Genomic DNA, 20,362 nt, shown 5'->3' with positions numbered 1-20,362 from the left:
TCTCTCTCTCATCACAGCAAGTGAAGATCTCAGATTAATGGAAGTAGGGTATTGCTGATTTCTGCTGTTATTTTGTCTGTTATTTCCCCTTGGCCGTGAGTAGGTACTGTAGAAGAATTTAATAATTAACGGAACCATCATCACCTCTTACAGCACTGCGAATTATTTCTTGAATTGTAAGTGCATTGGGGCATTATTAGTTTGTGCAAACAAAGTAGATTATACAGAGATCGCAGGAAAATTCAGTTGGTGATAATCAGAAATGGAAGTAATCATGGCCTGTCTCTTATGGAGAATCGCAGCCAAAATAATTAAGAAATAGAAATACCACACTAAAATTCATAACTTACCTTCGTTCCTGCGGTGTAGTTGGCTTCAGAATTCAATCGTTATTCATTTGGTAATGAAGACTGTAATTATTTATTCAAAATACACTAAAACAGCTTACTTGGAGCAGTCTTGATACTGGTAAGGGTTCCGTCATGCAAGAAGTGACAAAACTGGAATGTACCAACTGCTGCTCTGTATTAGCCACGCGTTCTGGGTCTGATTCTAAAATTAATATGGATTACGATATCACAGAGGGCATCGATCCTTGTTGGTATACATCGAAGGCTCTAACCGAACGGTGACTTTGAAATTTTAATCCTTTTTTTCATGGACTTGTACATTTTCGATCTATTTGCGTGTGTGTGTATGTGGGTGTTTTTTCTGTAATATCTCCAGTAGTTTTTGTTGTTTTACACTCAGTCTCCCTCTACGATTTCCTGTAGGGGGTTAGTGCCGTCAGTACACCTCATGCGGTGCAATGTAGGCATTACTTAAGGGTCTTTGCAGCACCCCTTTGGTCCCTAGCTGCAACCCCTTTCGTTCCTTTTACTGTACCTCCGTTCTTATTCTCTTTCTTCCATCTTACTTTCCACCCTCTCCTAACAATTGGGTTATAGTGCAACTGCGAGGTTTTCCTCCTGTTACACCTTTCAAACTTTTACTGTCAATTTCCGTTTCAGCGTTGAATGGCCTTATTTGCCCCAGTGCTTGGTATGTATGCCTAAAATCTATAAATCAGTCAATCTTCCCACTACGATTAATTTCTCCGTTTTGGTCTGTTTATTGATCTCCTTTTTAATAGAAGTGTACCTCTTTATGAACAAAAGTCCCGTTTATGGCTTAATTGGTGCCGTTTTAATTAAAATTTGACACTTGTTAACTTAGCTTTCTTTCCAGTGACAGTTTTACACTTCGTTCACAGTTCCTGTTATTCATGATGTTCACACATACTTGCGACTGAACTAACTTTACCTTCTGCTGTATTTCATCTAAAGACCTTTAATTTTTTATTATTACTCTTACGTTGAAGTAATAATTTTTATTATTACTCTTACGTTGAAGTAATAATTTTTTATTATTACTCTTACGTTGAAGTAATAAACATTGAAATGTTCATGCAGCATTTCTCATTGTCGTTCTTTTCTTGTTTTTTTTACATTCGTTTTCTTCTTTGTTTGTTTTGACTCCCTTGTTTCTGAATTGCAGGCGCTCTGAGATTTATAGTTCATCTTAAAACTTTATAAGGGTCTTCCAGCCAGTTTGTTGATAAGGACTTCTGGCTGTTCCTGGTTACTTCCGGTTCCCATTTTTAAAAATCCACTTCAGGTTTTAAATTTATAGTTTGCTAATATTTTGTTATCTTCTCTTGTCACTGCTGTGTCTTATTGTCTGAGTTGCCGTTATTTTCCCTCCCTTTCTTGGATAAGATATGCTTCTTTATTTTCAAAGTATTGACACTTATCACTACATTTTATAACTTCAGAATACTCTGTTCTTAATGTGGCTGTTTTTGCGTCTGGATCCCATACGATAATCTTGCAAGTTCTGCACACGATTATCTTCCAGCTGTTAGTTGTCGAGCCTTTGTGTCTTATAGGGGACTGGCTTGTTTCGAATATCTGCACCACCTTTCTGTGAAGGTTTCTGAGTTGCCTTGTAACTTTTCAGTTTTCTGTGGTCTTTTGATACGTCAAGGAAACTGCCTTGAAATATATCTTCTTCGGGCTAATACACTGCTGGGAGTACTTGCGAGAATTTGCCTAATCTTCCTCACAATTTTATACTCCTTAGTAACGTTATGGAAAGAAAATAAAAGTTCATTATACTTTTTTAAAACTGTTTATTATATTCATAAACCTTGTACATGTGAGCTAAACTTGAAAAAAATGTGATTAACTAAAGCCCTTTTTTTCATCAAACTGTCCAAAGAGACAAAAACTTTTCAAAATTATAGAATAATTAAAAATAAAATTCTCATTGAAAATACACTAAACGTATTCTTCATTGAAAACCTTTTCTTTATCAAATGAAAGTTGAACTTTTACAGAGCTTGCGCGTGATGTAGTCTATACCAACGAAAACCCATAAGCATAGATCACTTCGATTATTGCTTAGCATTTCTTCATTCACAAATAGCATAGCTTTCATCACTCTTCACAATGAATGTTTTCATTTTTGATTGCCCCATTCCGAGATGCGCAACTTCACTTTCAGTTTTACTCCTCTAAAGAGACAAATTCATTCGAACTGTATAATATAAAATACTGGGTTCTTTCCTGGATAGTAACCCGCAAGGGTCGTTGTCTAGGACTAACATTTCTTGGGGGTCATTATCTTTACGATATTTAAATCTTGTTTATGTTTTTACGGTAATCCCTAACGGGCTTGTACTAAAGGCGGATACTTACCGGGTTAAAACCCTTGGGGGTCACTATCTTGGAAAGATCCAAATATTGTAAAATATATATTATCAACACCTATATTTTCGACATATTATGACTCTTCCCTTGGGAAATTAAATGGCCATGACATACTCCAATAAGAAGAAAGAGACTAATAAGTGAAATAATGGAAAACAAATGAAAAGGTCCGTAAGGAACCTGTTGGATTATGCTAACTGTACAAATATGCAATAAATGAAATAGCCATGGAAAAAGGTCAGGAATTATGAAAATGTGCAATGTAGAAAAAATATGGGGTAACACATGAATGACCAATAAATAACAAAATGTTAACTTATTAAATAACTAGGCACGAAAATTTCAGAGGAATATTTCAGTCCAAGTAGCTTGAAGGGAACATTTTTGAGTTATGCGACATATGTTTTGGAAGTCTGACATACAGTAGAAGTGATTCACATTTCTTGAATCTGATAGATAACACCCATATTTAGTGCAGTTTTTAAAACCTCTGGTTGTAGTTCTGTTTTCATTTTGGTGGATTTGGTAACAGAATTTGCTATAACATTTTCTTCAGATAACACGTTGGTGTTCTGTAGATTGCATGTTACATGAGATGGAGCTTTTAGCACCATAAAAAGGATCGATGGTTCTTGGGAACTTACCTCTGTTTCAAGTAGTAGACCTGAATATTTATTATGGTGCGGAAAGGGGAAACATATTCCAGTCAAAAAGAGCCACATGGCTTGGGAAATCTTAGGTACTGTAATAGTTAGAACAGTACGAGAGTTCGTTCATCCCCGCACTTTTAACCACCCGGCAGGATCAAAAGAGCAGACCTGTCCTCAGAGTAGTGTTTTGTATTTTTTTTTTTTTTTGCGTGTATTAGGGTGGTTTTGCTGTTGTGGTCAATGTGCTCACCTGGTTTTTGTAATTTTTCAACTATACGATTTTTAACCAGTGTTCTGAGTGGGATCTAAGAAGTTTCCTTTTTTTTGTAAGCAATTCTTGTATGTAGTTGAAGGCTGATTACAAATTTGCCCATTAGGAATACAGTTTGTAGTAAATAATATTTACTACAATATTTTATCCGTATGCATTTTTATGACTTTAACCAGAGGAAATCAACAAACTTGAAGTGAATCCTTAATTAGCTTATATTATCTTGCTACCATCATCCGTTGCGCATTGCTAAGAGGTTTCTGGAAACCTACCTCTGTCTTTTTGGTTGGGCAAAATATGGAGGTCTACACCAGGCGTCATGATAAAATCCAGCTACCCAGCAGTTCTCCATGTTTATTAACAGGCTCTGAATGTGACATGTAACAGAATTCAGATGCTTTCTGATATTTGATACCTTGTTAAGGTTTGTGTTGTGGAATGCTTTTGATGTACCTCTCAACCTTAGATGTCATGAAAGGAGACTGATGTAGCCCTGTATGTTAAATGTCACGGTCTAGATTAGCGTTCCCTCTAACGAAAGTATATTCTTTATAATTTTGATAAGGGATATCTATACAAGATCACGTACTATAGTAAGAGCAGTTATCTCAGGAGTGATGATGGCAGATCAGTATCGACCTCCTCAACCTCAAAAAAAAAAAAAAAAAAAAAAAAAAAAAAAAAAAAAAAGCGTAAATTGGAGACATTAAACCCAACTACATACTGGAGAGGGAACATGGCCCTCTGAAACTGTAGCCTGTGTTTCTGAATATATTTACTCTCCAATTTGTGGTTTTATCCCAGGAATGCAGATCCTTACTCTTGGTCTCACTGTAGGCGTTACTTGAGGTCCTTTGCAGCGTCCCTTCGGTCCCTAGCTGCAACCATTTTCATTACTTTCACTGAACCTCCGTTCATACTCTCTTTCTTCCATCTTACTTCCCAAACTGTTCTGACAATTGTCCTATAGTGGAACTGCGAGGTTTTCCTCCTGTTACACCTTTCAAACCTTTTCACTCTCAATTTCCCTTTCAGCGCTGAATGACCTCGTAGGTCCGAGCGCTTTGCCTTTGGGCTAAAGTATATGTTCTATTCTCCTAAGGGGGTTAGTGCCGTCAGTGCACCTTCGGTGGTGCACTGTAGGCATTACTTAAGGTTCTTTGCAGCGTCCTTTCGGCACCAAGCTGCACCCCCTTTCATTCCTTTTACTGTACCTCCTTTAATGTTCTCTTTCTTCCATCTTACTTTCCAAACTGTCCTGACAATTGTTCTACAGTGTAACTGCGATGTTTTCCTCCTGTTACACCTTTCAAATTTTTTTACTCTCAGTTTCCCTTTCAATGCGGAATGACCTCGTAGGTCTCAGTGCTTGGCCTTTGGACGTAAGTCCATATTCTATTCTATTTTTACTCCAGGTTTGTACCGAAACTGTAACTCTCGTGCTTCCCTTCCCTTTTACAGTTCTTGAATTAAAGGAATAATGACCTTGCTGCTTTTCAAAAGGTAACTTCTTCTCTTCCCCTTTGGTAAGATCGTGTAAATTTTCAGTGACATCAATCATTGGATGGAATTAGTGGACAAATTAAATTGTGTAGGATTTTTTATTTTTCTCATTTTTTTGGTACGTATATATTTCTATATGTCAGTAATCTCGAGGTAGATTTATCGCTCCCGAAAATAACAAAGGACTTTATAGTTTCGATATTTTCATGACAAACGTAACCACTCTCTTACACTAGCTGGATACTGAACTTCGAAGCAAGGAACTGCCACACTTTCAGCAACGGCATGTTGAATATCCTTTTCGCAGTCAGCGGGCATTTGGGGTATGACCTCCCACAGGCCTCAATGGGTGCTGTGAAGCCGTCTTTCATGGCCAACATGTAGCGCCACATAAGGCCGTCCGAGGAGCGTTTGACGGGCCCGTACAATGGTCTGCAAAAAACGAGGATTTTTTTGTATTGAGACTGGTATTTCTCTCTCTCTCTCTCTCTCTCTCTCTCTCTCTCTCTCTCTCTCTCTCTCTCTCTCCAGACTTAGGACGGCGTCAGTAACCTAGATGTTGTGACGCCAGTTTTAGTAGCCATAAATCAATCAGTCTTTTCTGGGTTAGGTGCTTAGCTGTGATATTTTGAGCTACTTAAGTAATGAAATTTGTTATTTACGTCCAGGAAATTTAGTTCGGAAGCTGAGCTCTCTCTCTCTCTCTCTCTCTCTCTCTCTCTCTCTCTCTCTCTCTCTCTCTCTCTCTCTCTGTTTTGCGTTAGGTGCTTAGTTATAAAATTTTGAGCTTATGTTGTGAAATTAGTTATCTTCTACGTCGAGGAAATTTTCTTCGGAAGCTCTCTCTCTCTCTCTCTCTCTCTCTCTCTCTCTCTCTCTCTCTCTCTCTCTCTCTCTCACCCATGATGTATTTCCAATGAAACAGAAACAGAATGCGAAAAGTAGACTTTACAGAAGAAGAGTGTCAAGAGGGTCAAATGTGACTTGTGGAACCAAATTCCTCAATTATCTGTTTGTCAGAAAATGGTTTTCACGTTGAAATTAACGTCAGCGGTTCAGGAATTTTAAGGAAATTCTGTTTAATGATAATTAAAACTTTAAAATCATATTTAATTTGTATCAGTCTCATGCAGGTGACAACTTATCTAAACGATTACAAAATAGCCTCTGGATTGTATGTTTGATTCCTGAAAGGGAATTGATTCTATAAGCCATAGCTAGGTAATGGGTGTCTGAACTTCCCAGTGTAGTGGTCCCGAGTTCACTGGTAAGACGAGTCACGACCTTTCCGTGTCCATGATTCTAGGCAGAGGGATTTTAGGGGAGGGGGGAGATAGGTTGGGGGTAGGGGGTGTTTGGCATAGGTATACTTGCTGAGCCATCAGTAGCCTTAGGCGTGGTTCAGTCTCAGGACATTGTGCTACAGCCAGTCGACCTGTCACTGTCTCTGTTACTCGGAGACCTTTAAACTTTCAATATAATGGTTGCATTCAGAAAGTCTCACATTTTATGGTAAAAATATCTTCAGACCAAGTAGCTATAGAATTCAGCTGTTTAACAGGTATACAACTTTATGGAAATAGTTTTAATGCATTTGTGTAACCCGTAATAATCTGAAATAGAGAGATTTCCCTGTCACCCAAAACCCAGAGGTTTCTTGAAAACGCACGGGAGGTTCAGTGAAGTGAACAAGATTAGGAGGGGAATCAGGATTGTAGTCGTCCGTTTGAAAAACAGTATTATTCTTTTACGTTAAATATTGTAATAACTGACTGCCATTTGGTGAGAAAATGGAGGTAAATGGAAGATATCGAATTCAGGGTCGAAAAGAAAAACGTAGAAATGTATAGATTTGTAGGTCTCTCTCTCTCTCTCTCTCTCTCTCTCTCTCTCTCTCTCTCTCTCTCTCTCTCTCTCTCTCTCTCTCCTTTAATTGAATATGGAGAGAGCAGGGAGATATCGATTTTATGAGCATCCAGATTCTTGATGGAAAACAAGACTGCACTGCAACTGAATTACAAAGGCCTAGGTGAGTTGAATGGCGTGGCTTATCGAAGAGAAATTAATGTGTATAAATAGTTGAGTGAACTAACTCATCACTGATGAAAGCAAGGAGTGAAAAGATGCAATTTCGTACCTGAGTTCCTTCAAGAAAGCCTCCGCCATTGGTGAAAAGGTCTCTGGTTCTGCAGCCAGTTCACATATGAGCCTTTCTTGACACCCCATGGAGAAGAGCTGCAAGTGGAAGAATGATCAGTTATGCTGTTTTTATATTTTGGGGAGGAAACAATTTTTAGTCCACATACCACTAAGGGATTATAAAGATGGTATGGGTATAAGGTATCTTAGTTTTCAAATTTTACAATTATCACAAAATACTTTTGAAGGTGTGGTACGAGGGGGTCATTCATCAGTGTGGTAAAAATGATTTGGTATTTTTTTTTCATCATACAAATTTGATAACTGGTATTATTTAAATGAGTTTTGAGTTCCAAATTTCATTGGATGGAATGGAAAGTATCCGCTCAATAATCCTTTCAATATTCGTTAAGATGAGGTTGCCACAGAAAAGCTATGCTATACTGTTTTTTTTTTTTTTTTTAGAAAGAAGAGTATTTTAGGATATTTTCTTGCTAAATTTCTTTTGTCCATAAGGCCGTCCAAATTTTAGTCTTGTTACTTTGCAAAATCCTAGATCTCCCTCATGTAACGTCAGAAATTTATTATCAACGTTGTTATTGTTGGAAATGTTGCTTAATCTATTGTTATTGGTTTCTTTGCTGATTATTTCACAAGTTTATACATTTCATACATTCTGGTGATGATTATTTGATCTGACATAAGTAACTTTCAGTCTTGGTTTGTTCAATTGACAAAGCGTCTTACGTCCTTTGTGGTAAATGGGTCGTTTTCAGAACAGGGATGAGTTTCCTCACTCTTTATAACAACCAATATCCTTGAACCTTGGGGTATAGTTCAGCTTTGCTTGAGAAATTTCAGGATTATTCCCTTAAAAGATACTTACTTCCCGACAATATGGGTTTTTGTTAAGTATTCTGTACAATGTTCAGTTTCACTTCCATTTTAGTTAAGATGTTCCATTATTTTACGACATTTTTGTGGAGGCTTGCTAGAGATGTTCATTGTTTAGGATTTTAAAGAAATATGCTATATGATAATAATAATAATAATAATAATAAAAATATTCCTAATAGTAGTTTTTTCTTTCTTTTGTTTCTTTGTCGTTCTCAGATGTAGAGCATTGCACTGTACAGAAAGTTACCCCTTCCGTCTAGGCTAGTTTATTAGCATCATCAGTATATCGCAGAAAATAAACGTGATTCACTCTGTTGGTCTTTGCAATATGACAATACAACGAGACATCCAGCTGTGTGAGACTTACCTCCAAATACGCGAAGTATGAAGTGAGTTTTTGCAACTGCGGCAAGTAGGCTGCGTCCCAGTACATTAACTCTGGAGTCTCTTCATCTTCGTAGATGATGTTCTGAACGCTGAGGGACCTCGAGAGCTTGTGAGCAAACGAAGGAATAGCGAAAGATATTGGTAAGTTGAGGATGAAGCCTGGTAATGAAGGGAATGTGGTATTAGGTTCAGTGATAGAGCAGAGCCTCTGGTCTGTCTGATGATAAGCAGAGCCTTTGGTCTGTCTAATGATGAGCAGAGCCTCTGGTCTGTCTAATGATGAGCAGTGCCTCTGGTCTGTCTAATGATGAACAGAGCCTTTGGTCTGTCTAATGATGGACAGAGCCTATGGTCTATCTAATGATGAGCAGTGCCTCTGGTCTGTCTAATGATGGACAGAGCCTATGGTCTATCTAATGATGAGCAGTGCCTCTGGTCTGTCTAATGATGATCAGAGCCTCTGGTCTGTCTAATGATGAGCAGAGCCTCTGGTCTGTCTAGTGATGAGCAGAGCCTCTGATCTGCCTAGTTATGAGCAGAGCCTGTGGTCTGTCTAATGGTGAGCAAAGCATATGGTCTGTCTAATGATGAATAGAGCCTCTGGTCTGTCTAATAATGAGCAGTGCCTCTGGTCTGTCTGATGATGAGCAGAGCCTCTGGTCTGTCTAGTGATGAACAGAGCATCTGGTATGTCTAGTTATGAGCTGAGCCTGTGGTCTTGTCTAGTGATGAGCAGAACCTCTGGTCAGTCTAATGATGAGCAGAGCCTCTGGTCTGTCTAATGATGAGCAGAGCCTCTGGTCTGTCTAAAGATGAGCAGAGCCTCTGGTCTGTTTACTTTATGAGCAGAGCCTGTGGTCAGTCTAGTGATAAGAAGCGTTTTCACACTTTAAGAGAGTAAGACCCTTCTTTTTGATGTCCATCTTTGTCTCGTAGATCATGACTAAGTTTATTTACTGTTTTGCACTGTGGGTGAGCTATACTGTAAGCATTAATGCTATCTCTCTTGCTGTCTGTTTTCCTAACCTATCATAATGACTTCTTTATGATTTGTGTTCAGGTATCAGGAACATTCTCGAGGCTCTGAACAGACCTGAAGGAAAATCTTCCATTTCCCCTGCATAGTACCAGTTGAAATTTGGATGATCGTTTAGTGCCAATGATTAAAACTACGAAAAATAATTCGTGACACGAATAGGAACCTAACCCAAGTGAGGAACGTATCCTTAGTTACAAAACGAAACATATACCTATTTTTTATTAGATTCTCCAGTCAAAAGTTTCGTCTGTACATACATCACGTTTAAAAATGAGCAATATCACCAAATATTTGAAAGCTGATATTTGGTACTTTGATCGAGGGAAAGAAAGATTCCTTACCAAGTGTAACAGGTGCGTGGACATTTGTGTATAGGTATCTCTTCTCCCTGGAAGCGTTTGAGAACGAGCTCCACGAACAGGAGGTTATTAGCATCACCGCCGTCAAAAGAGAAACCTTCCTCATCGTGACCTGAAACATTAAGAAAAATATGCTTAAAAACATTAATAATTGTACGAATTGAAGGCGGCAACCGGCCTGTAACTGCTTATGATGTAGAGTATGGAGGTTTTAGCTTAAGCTGCTCATAAACGAAACTGTAAACAAAAGATAAATATTGTTCTTTTCTCTTTATGTTACCTGAAGGTTTCTTGGTAGGTGTGAATACAGATAAAAGTTCGTGTTCTATCGTTAAAATTTTTTTATATGAGAGAGCTGTTGAGTCGAACCAGTATAATTCCCGAAACTGCATCCGGGTCACTACTTACATAGGTATTACGAAGCCCGACGTCATCAAGGGACAGAGCCGATCCTTGGTAAAAAACAGAGAGCCAATGATTTAGGATTTTTCTGAACCAATTCAAACCGGTATATCTTAGAACGATTTTAGCAGGCAGTTCTAATCTTTTCAATCTAAAGTTCTCTTCCTAAAGCAGTTCTTTTCTAATAACTGTTTCCCTGCCCATCTAGTACTTGCAGTTCTTAAGAAAGTTCTTGAGGAAAAACTTACCTATAAATATCTTAATATAATGTACCTAAACTTACCATATAAGCAAACGTTTGTTTTATGCCATAGAATGAAAATTTTGCGGAGCAGTTTGCTAGAATCGTTCAAAAACATATTGGTGCTTTAAGTCTTGAATTTGTCCAGAAAAATCCTAAGACCTGTTTCCTTTCAAGGATCTGCTCTGTACCTCGATGGTCTCCGCAAGTTCAGAGCCGATTCTAACTTGGGCGTGAGTTACCGTAAGGGTTGCAGAATGTCTAGTCCTGAAATTTCTTATGTATCTTGCTAAAGGTTGCAAGACACCTCCTCAATATTAAGATTTGACAACTTTAAGATCATTGGCCAGACTTCGGTATGGATGGCACTGCCCACCAGGATCCCTGGCGAGCGAACCAATCAGGAACCTCCATCCACTGGCAGTGGTCTTCCCATCACTGTCCACCCCCACCACCCCCCACCATTCTCTGGCGCTCACATAGGTGCAACAGATGGTTGCACCATTCCACCTGTGTGAGCATTGGAGATGGTTGTGCTGGGAAGATCACTGCCAGTGGATGGAGGTTCCAGATTGGTTCGCTCGCCAGGGATCCTGGTGAGCAGTGCCATCCATACCGAAGTCTAGAGGAAGAGAGTCTCCCATACATCATTCAGTTGGGCTTCTCTCTCCTGATGTGCAGGGCTTCCCGGATGCATGGGCAGTAATTGTCTGTTGGCAAGCAAACCAATAAGGAGCCTCCATCCACTGGCAGAGATCTTCCCTGTCCCACCACCCCCACCAGCCTAACCTCCATTGTTTGGAGAAGGGGGATGGTGGTGATGGGAGGATAGCTGTCAGCAGATAGAGACTCCTGACTGGTTCACTTGCCAGGGACGCTGGCAGGCCGCACCTTTCATGTTTGCCTCCCAAGCCTTTTTTCCTTGGAGTTTACCCCCCAATTTTTTCCTTCTTTGCTGAGGGTTGGCCCCCACAGCTCTTTTTCCTAGGGCAGTGGTTCTCAATCTTTTTTTAGTGATGGCACCCCTAACTAAATGTAATCATTACCGTGGCACCCCTTCTTCACTATCCCACGATGTCGCATGAATTAACACCAATACACACACACACACACACACACACACACACACACACATATATATATATATATATATATATATATATATATATATATATATATATATATAATTATATATATTTATATTAGAGTAGACACTGATAATAATTATATGAAGACTTCTGCAATTTATTTTTTTACAAATGTTCATTGAGAAAATCTAGCAAAGCCAAAATTCATGACAATCTTGCGGCACCCCTGGGCACTTTCTGTGGCACCCCAGGGTGCCACGGCACCCAGTTTGAGAATCACTGTCTTAGGGGATCGCCTGTTGAATAGGGAATGTAAACTGCTGTAAACACTCTGCTGGTGTATAAACAATGGGCAATCGTCCAATATTAAGGTAGAAAGGAAAAGAATCATACGGAAAACTGAGAATACTTAGTATAAATTAACTCTAATTATGCAACCATCCTATTCAACGTGCCTTATTCAAGAGAGGGTAAGCTTCCTTCTTAATAATAATAACAATAATAATAAAAATGATAAGAACGAGAATAGACAAAGAGGAGTTGAGGTATAAAATCCAAATCTGTGTAGTTTCATTGTGAAGTTTGGAGCTGTGATTGATCTCAAGGGATAGTTTTCTAACACAAGAAAATGTGTAAGACCTCTATTGAAAATGAGGAGTTTTCAGTTTTATGGAGAGCCTGTTACAACCGTGAACCGGTAATTCTGGAACCAGTGATAATTAAACGAGGAAAAGAAGGATAAATTAAGCCTATTGGAGCGTAATCCCTGTTTTGCGTAATCGGCCTATTTTGCCGTTTCATTTTTTTCTTTTATGAAAGAGGCTCAGTACTAATTTTACCTTTTGTCTGACAAGTCCAGAAATTGCCTCAATTATTACTGATACTTCTACCAATGAAAAAATACCTCATCCTTCCCTTGGGTGGACTAAATGAAAATCATCCATTTTTTGTCAGCTAGCCCTAAAATATTCCACCTATGGATCAATCACATAGTTATTAACCAGTGAGGAGAAATTGCTATCTCACCTTTAAATGAAGAACTCGTCTTTGTTGATATCCCTCTTTCCGTTTTGCAGAGACATTGTTCATAATATGTGTTTCTGGTTCTAGGAACACCAAGAAGTCTTCATAACTTGTATAACTGGGAAAGAGCAGAACCAGAGGTATTTTATGTTAGCTTAATTTTTGAAACGATGTCTGTGGCAACTTTACCCTAAACTTGTTCACGTTACATAGTTTAGCTCACACACCTTTTAATGAAACAGATATGGCTGTTTCAATGTGTTATTGTTTATTTTGAAGTTTTGGTTTAGCAGGTGGAATATCATTCTAGTGTACACCTTCTGTTACCTATCTGCATCATGGTGCAAATCCAAGTGCAAAGTTCGCAGTGATGGTGAATATTTAAACAGTCTGACAAGGCCGTCTTTAAGATATTCCTTTTCATGGTTTAACTTAGTGCTTGTGATTTTATGATAGTGTAAACTGTACTTCCTTGCAACATTCGTCAGTGGGGTGATAACCTAGGAGCGAGTTTTCATTGCTCAAAGAAATGATAAGGTCCTTTTTAAAAATTAAATATCATTGTGTTAGTTTTCCTTCTAAAAATGGAAAGGTTTAGAAAGACACTCACGTCATATTTATCAAATGAAATGTGTTGATAAATAAATTACGTAAACTGTCATTTCACGCACATCCACTGGGGTAAATTACGCAATGTTTATGAACATGCATATTCAGCATATCAGATAAAAGGTATCTTTACGTAGATTATGGAAACGGCAATTAAACATGAGTTCCCGCTAATGGAGCACGGCCGAAGAAATTATGCAGCACGGAGCCTAAACGAGATCATTGTATAAATTAATGATGGATTGTATCACTTAGTAACCAGCATCCACCGTTTAGTGTTCTATGTTACGTAATTACACGTATGTCAGTCTGTCATATGTATATATATATTATATATATAATATATATATGTGTATATATGTCTGTGTATGTGTATACATACATACATATATATATATATATATATAATCTATATATGTATATTATTATATATACATATACGTCCATAACATCAGGCCTAAGGCCACACCTTCATGTTTTTGTATATATACCATTGTAACTTTCCACCTGTCCATATTCTACCAGTGAACAGGGCATGCCTTTATATGGTTTCAACGTTTAAATAGTGTTTTTATGGGCCTTTTTATTTTTCATATACATATACATATACAACGTTTTCCTAGTCAATCTATTTAATCAACTTGAAGGTATTTTATACAATTATATTTTATGTACACACATATATATATATATATATATATATATATATATATATATATATATATATGTGTGTGTGTGTGTGTGTGTGTGTGTGTGTTTTGAAACACCATAAAGTTGATCAGGATAGATTGGATATAGGAGATATGACAATTCTTGGCTACCATCCAATGATGGGCAAAGTGACGCCATCTAAATGCGAGAGAGTTGCAGTGTAAACAAATATACGAGCCCCATAGAGACAGTCATAACTTCGTTGATCATGAATTCATTCTCAGTATCACAGTGGCGCGGGGTTTTATGTATGTATGTATGTGTATATATATTATATATATATATATATATATATATATATATATATATATATATATATATATATGTATGTATATAATTTATAATAGATAATAAACCTCAAATATCACTTGATTTCGGATTCATTTTAGCTGGGGAATAACTTCCAGCCAAAGACAACTAATTTTTATCGATTAGTCCACCCGGCCCGGCCAGTGATGGACAGTCGACTTGACCATTCGGCTATCAATATATATATATATATATATATATATATATATATATATATATATATATATATATATATATATACATATATCTGTATATACAATGTTTATATATATATATATATCATATATATTATATATATATACAAATACATATATATATATATCGACTATTCTGTATTTATTCCCGTCGTAATTCAGGTGTTTTGTACCTCGAATCGATATTAACCCATCCTAACCAAAGAGACACAGACACACATATATACATATATATATATATATATATATATATATATATATATATATATATATTATATATATATATATATATATATATTATATATATATATATATATATATATATATATATATATTAATATATATTGTATATATAGATTATGTAATTGTGTACATAAATATACTTATATTGCAGTATATATAATACATATATATACATACATACACATATATTTTATGTATGTATGTATATTAACTACGCGCGTACGTTTGTCACATTTCAATGTACTGAAATTAACATCTCATACACTATTCACTCCCAGCTAAGAGATACGAGACTTGCATCGAAATCCCTTCTGATTCGACTTCGTCTCAATGTTCAAGTTAAACAAACATTTTGAATTTAAACACCACTGATAATAACAACATTGAAACACTGCGAAAGTTCTTAATATATATATTATATATATATATATATATATATATATATATATATATATATATATATATATATGTATATATATGTTTATGTATATCTATTATATGTATACATATATATATATATTTTTTTTCTTTGTAAACACTCCACTTCCATTTTTGCACACCTGTGGTAATGCACTTCTGGTTAAGATCTCGCTGGTATCACTGTTGTTATAACAGCCATCTCTGCTGTTATAATATCCATCACTGTTGTTATGCCATCCACCACTGTTGTTATAACATCCATCACTTATTATAACACCCATCTCTGTTGCTATAGCATAAACCGTATTGCGAGAACTGCATTTCTGGTTGAGACCCCGCTGGTTTCACAGATGTTATAACATCCATCACTGTTGTTATAACATCCATCACTCTTGTTATAACACCCATCGTATTGTGAGAAATGCATTTTTGATTGAGACGCCGCTGGTTTCACTGTTGTTATAACATCCATCACTGTTGTTATAACATCCATCACCGTTGTTGTAACATCCATCGTAATGTGAGAAATGCATTTCCGGTTGAGACCCCGCTGGTTTCACTGTTATTATAACATCCATCACTGTTGTTATAACATTCACCTCTGTTGTTATAACATCCACCGTAATATGAGAAATGCATTTCTGGTTGAGAACCCGCTGGTTTCACAGTTGTTATAACATCCACCACTCTTTGTTATAACATTCACCGTATTGTGAGAAATGCATTTCTGGTTTCGATCTTGTTCGTTTCACTGTTGTCTTAACGTCCATCACTGTTGTTATAACATCCACCGTATTGCGAGAAATGCATTTCTGGTTGAGACTCCGCTGGTTTCACTGTTGTTATAACATCCATCACTCCTATTATAACATCCACCGTATTTTGAGAAATGCATTTCTGGTTGAGACTCCGCTGGTTTCACTGTTGTTATAACATCCATCACTGTTATTATAACATCCACCGTATTTTGAGAAATGCATTTCTGGTTGAGACCCCGCTGGTTTCACAGTTGTTATAACATCCATCACTGTTGTCATAACATCCACCGTATTGTGAGAAATGCATTTCTAGTTGAGACCCCGCTGGTTTCATCGTTGGTGTAATATCCATCGCATTTTGAGAATGCACGCCTGGTTTCGATCTTGCTCTTTTCACCGTTGTCATAACGTCCATCACTGTTGTTATAAACCACCGTAACTTTGCGAACTCGCCCCGGGTAACATGGCGGCCTCCTCAACCCCCCCCCCCAACACCAACTGTCGCCATTCGTATATCCGGGCGCTCGTGCAATTACCAGGCTTTGGAGCCACCTACCGTATGCTATGGAGACGAGAGCAAATTAAAACCGGGTCCCTCTGCCTACCTCACTTTCCGGGCGTCGGCGGTCAACTGTTTGGTCAGTTACCCCCGGTATAGGAGTCGGGATGGGCACTGGGTGGTACCTCGGCTATTTGGCTCACCCTCTCTAGGATATTCGGCGTTGATCACTTGGCTCCCCCGGTTCCCCCTTCCCCATATAAAGTCGTTCGTTCGGCCGCGAGGGAAGACCATATTCCATCTCAGTTGGCTGCATTGCATAATATGCTCGCGTTCTGCCACACTGTTTCCCTCTTCTCTTATCTCTTACTTAGTAATAAGGTTTGCTATATAATTGTGGGTTTCTTAGCATTATTATTATTATTATTATTATTATTATATTATTATTATTGGTAAAGAAATCCACAGTGGTGTAAAGAGATATTAGAAATATATCTTTCATTGACGCCATTTTGGATTTCTTCACCGTTGTAGTGACTTAAGCTGTTATGAGATTATTATTATTATTATTATTATTATTATTATTATTATTATTATTATTATTATTATTATTATTGGTGAGGAAATCCACAGTGGTGCCAGTGTAAATAAATATTAGAAATAATTGTTGATATTTACACCATTTTGGATTTCTTCACCATTTTAGTGACTCATCTTTTATGAGATTATTATTATTATTATTATTATTATTATTATTATTATTATTATTATTATTATTATTATTATTATTCAGATGAACCCTATTCATATGGAACAAGCCCACAGGGGCCATTGACTTGAATTTCAAACTTCCAAAGAATATTAAGGTGTTCATTAGGAAGAAGTAAGAGGAAGTAAAGGGAAATACAGAAAGAGGAGATACCGCTTATTAAAAAAGAAAAAAGAAACCAAATTAATAAAAAGATGAAAATGTATGCAAGGATTGTATCAGGGTATGAAGAAGTTGATGCGCAATACGGAAAGAAGAGATCCCACTTATTAAAATAGAGAAAATTTAACAAATTGATGAATAGATAAAAATGTAAATAAATTATTAAAATGCAAGGATAATTATGATAGGGTGAGAAAAAAGCGAATAGCGTCTCATACTCGACCTGTACCATCGAGGTACCGATGTATGTACCATCGAGGTACCGATGTATGTACCATCGCGGTACCGATGTATGTACCATCGATGTACCGATGTATGTACCATCGCGGTACCGATGGTTGTACCATCGCGGTACCGATGTATGTACCATCGAGGTACCGATGTATGTACCATCGCGGTGCCGATGTATGTACCATCGAGGTACCGATGTATGTACCATCGCGGTGCCGATGTATGTACCATCGAGGTACCGATGTATGTACCATCGAGGTACCGATGTATGTACCATCGCGGTACCGATGTATGTGTACCGATGTATGTACCATCGCGGTACCGATGTATGTACCATCGAGGTACTGATGTCGTTTTAAAGAACATCATCGGGGGGTGTCAATGTCCTTCTTATTGGGACGATGAACGAATGCTAAAGTCACTGGTGTTGACTGAAACTGCATATGCAAGTAACGGGTTTTAGTTTGCAATTTTTTCTTCATTACTTTTTTTCTATACGATGTTATTAAACAATTACGGTGGTCCTTCCTTCTCTCTCTTTCTGTCGAGTACATTAAACCTCTTAAGTTGTTCACCATCTCTCTCTCTCTCTCTCTCTCTCTCTCTCTCTCTCTCTCTCTGTTGTCCCTCATTGGACGGGTGGTTATCGCTCTCAGCTAGCACTCTGCTGGTCCCGTGTTCGATTCTCCGACTGGCCAATTAAGAATTAGAGGAATTTATTTCTGGTGATAGAAATTCATTTCTCGTTATAATGTTGTTCGGATTCCACAATAAGCTGTAGGTCCCGTTGCTAGGTAATCAATTGGTTCTTAGCCACGTAAAATAAATCTAATCCTTCGGGCCAGCCCTAGGAGAGCTGTTAATCAGCTTAGTGGTCTGGTTAAACTAAGTTAGACTTAAATTTCTCTCTCCCTCTCTCGGCATCATGACCATGGATGCTGTGACGCCACCAGTCTATAGAAATCAGTCAGTCAGTCAATCTGTGTGTGTGTATGTGCTTTTGTGTGCGTGCGCCCGCGCGCTCATGTAGAAGCTTTAGTGGAAGTCATTCTAATGACAGTATACGTGTTTGTGTGTGGCGTTAGGACTTCATTTGTTTATTTCTTTGTTTACTTCTACTTGTATGTCCACATGGGCGTGACTGCAGGGGCGGAGCCTTGAGATTTTTTTCCGATGAGTGGGAGGGGTGTGGCTGGAGAAGGGGGGTTTTGATGCCTGTGGGCAAATAGTTAGGACCTATCTAAACATACGGCTTAATGCAGTGCTGTAAAAAAAAGTGGTGAAATAATTTGAAAATATCGTAAAAAAATTCATCAATAATTGAATGGAATATAAAAATCAGCAAATATAATAATAGAATAGTAAAATGATAAAATATCAATAAATATAGTAATAGTTTATAATATCAATTAGTGAAGTGTACAGAAACGGGGTATGAGGAATTCAAATGATTTACTGTAGTTCAGAATTTTCTGTACCTTGTTTGCGGGATAGCTGTAATGCTGGTACATGCACATGTGTACATAGATACCAGGAACGACGTTAATATTCCTATCACACTGCAATATGCCATGATTACAGCTGATGGTAATATATTTTAAAACAAGAATTTCTGAGTCTGAACAGAGGGAAATGACATGCACCGAATAGCACCATGATTAACTAGTAGTTTCACTATGATTTTTAGTTAGTAGAATGTATACTATAAATTTTTTTTATTAGTAATATCTAATAATAGTTATGGGCACAGAAAAGCCCCAACCATTACAAAAGTCTGTAGCTGTTACACCGGTCTGTATAGAAACATAAAGAATAATAAAATTTTTATGGTTACTCAGTCGACATAAACAAAAAATATCTGCATTACGACATACATGTACTTTTTTTATGTGTCCGCATCGAGTAAAATAAGTGTGTACACTTTTTTCAGAAACGAAAATAGATAACTCGGGATGAGTAAACAGGAGCTGGAAGATTATAAATATCATTATTGATAAGCAGAATGAAATATAACGGTAGCCATTAAAAAACGCAGATTTTTACCAAGAAATGTGTTTTTCAAGCTTCCGTGTTCAGATTATCAAAATCCGGAGACCTCAGCTGTTTTGATATACTGAAAGGACATCACGAACATAAAGTATTATTAGATATTGTTGATCGAAGTCATTTTTCTTTTTTGTACGATAACCAAGCAAGTTATCTCCAGCTAACTTAAGCTTTACTTAATAATCTTTTAATTTCAAGGAATGCTCATATAAGTAATCCCTCACGAAATAGTCTTCAGGGTACCGATGAATTTTTGTGTACGTTAGAAATGAATCTTAATACTATAGGAGGTTCCCGCAAGGCGAGAATTTAGATATGCATTGTTCTTCACATTCTCTGACAAATTTAGATAATTCCTTGTCGTTTTAGGATAAAGTGATATGATTATTTATTGCCAAAAGTCGGTGTCAGTGGCCCAAATCCGTCAACCCCCCACCCCTTCAACGGTTATGGATTGATTGATTGATAGTTATGTGGGCGTAACAAATAGAGAAATAAATAAAGCATCGCCTCTTATAGAACGTAGGGTAACAGTATAAGTTGCATCTTATTAATATTATATTATAAGTATACCTTAGTTTAACCAGACCACTGAGCTGATTAACAGCTCTCCCAGGGCTGGCCCGAAGGATTAGACTTATTTTACGTGGCTAAGAATTATT

The 20,362-nt window shown here is 37.3% G+C and overlaps 1 protein-coding gene across 3 annotated transcripts; it reads right to left on the bottom strand.

The window, feature by feature from the left end:
- Positions 1-2,255: 2,255 nt before the first annotated feature.
- On the bottom strand, positions 2,256-16,725 carry LOC136826172 (uncharacterized). Of its 3 annotated transcripts, XM_067083217.1 has the most exons (6): positions 16,550-16,711; positions 12,753-12,867; positions 9,978-10,107; positions 8,578-8,756; positions 7,312-7,409; positions 2,257-5,606 (listed from the first exon to the last, which is right to left on the bottom strand). In XM_067083217.1, exons 2-6 carry the CDS (start codon positions 12,813-12,815, stop codon positions 5,402-5,404), a joined length of 675 nt encoding a protein of 224 aa, XP_066939318.1. In that variant the 5' UTR covers positions 12,816-12,867; positions 16,550-16,711; the 3' UTR covers positions 2,257-5,401. The 3 variants fall into 3 exon arrangements, with proteins under 3 accessions (XP_066939320.1, XP_066939318.1, XP_066939319.1); XM_067083219.1 differs by lacking the exon at positions 12,753-12,867 and having other exon boundaries at positions 2,256-5,606; positions 16,599-16,725; XM_067083218.1 differs by lacking the exon at positions 12,753-12,867 and having other exon boundaries at positions 16,550-16,676.
- Between the last annotated feature and the right edge of the window lie 3,637 nt (positions 16,726-20,362).

Source organism: Macrobrachium rosenbergii, chromosome 40 (assembly GCF_040412425.1).
Source record: "Macrobrachium rosenbergii isolate ZJJX-2024 chromosome 40, ASM4041242v1, whole genome shotgun sequence".
Classification (NCBI taxonomy): Eukaryota; Metazoa; Arthropoda; class Malacostraca; order Decapoda; family Palaemonidae; genus Macrobrachium; species Macrobrachium rosenbergii.
This window is presented reverse-complemented; position numbering and strand designations above follow the sequence as displayed.

Bases quoted from the DNA above. Each gene is read 5' to 3' on its own strand.
- LOC136826172 (XM_067083217.1), bottom strand. From the start codon at position 12,815: ATGAACAATGTCTCTGCAAAACGGAAAGAGGGATATCAACAAAGACGA. The intron at 10,108-12,752 runs GTGAGATAGCAA...TTAATGTTTCAG, and splicing joins GACGAGTTCTTCATTTAAAG to GTCACGATGAGGAAGGTTTC. The intron at 5,607-7,311 runs GTACGAAATTGC...CGTTTTTTGCAG, and splicing joins GCTTTCTTGAAGGAACTCAG to ACCATTGTACGGGCCCGTCA.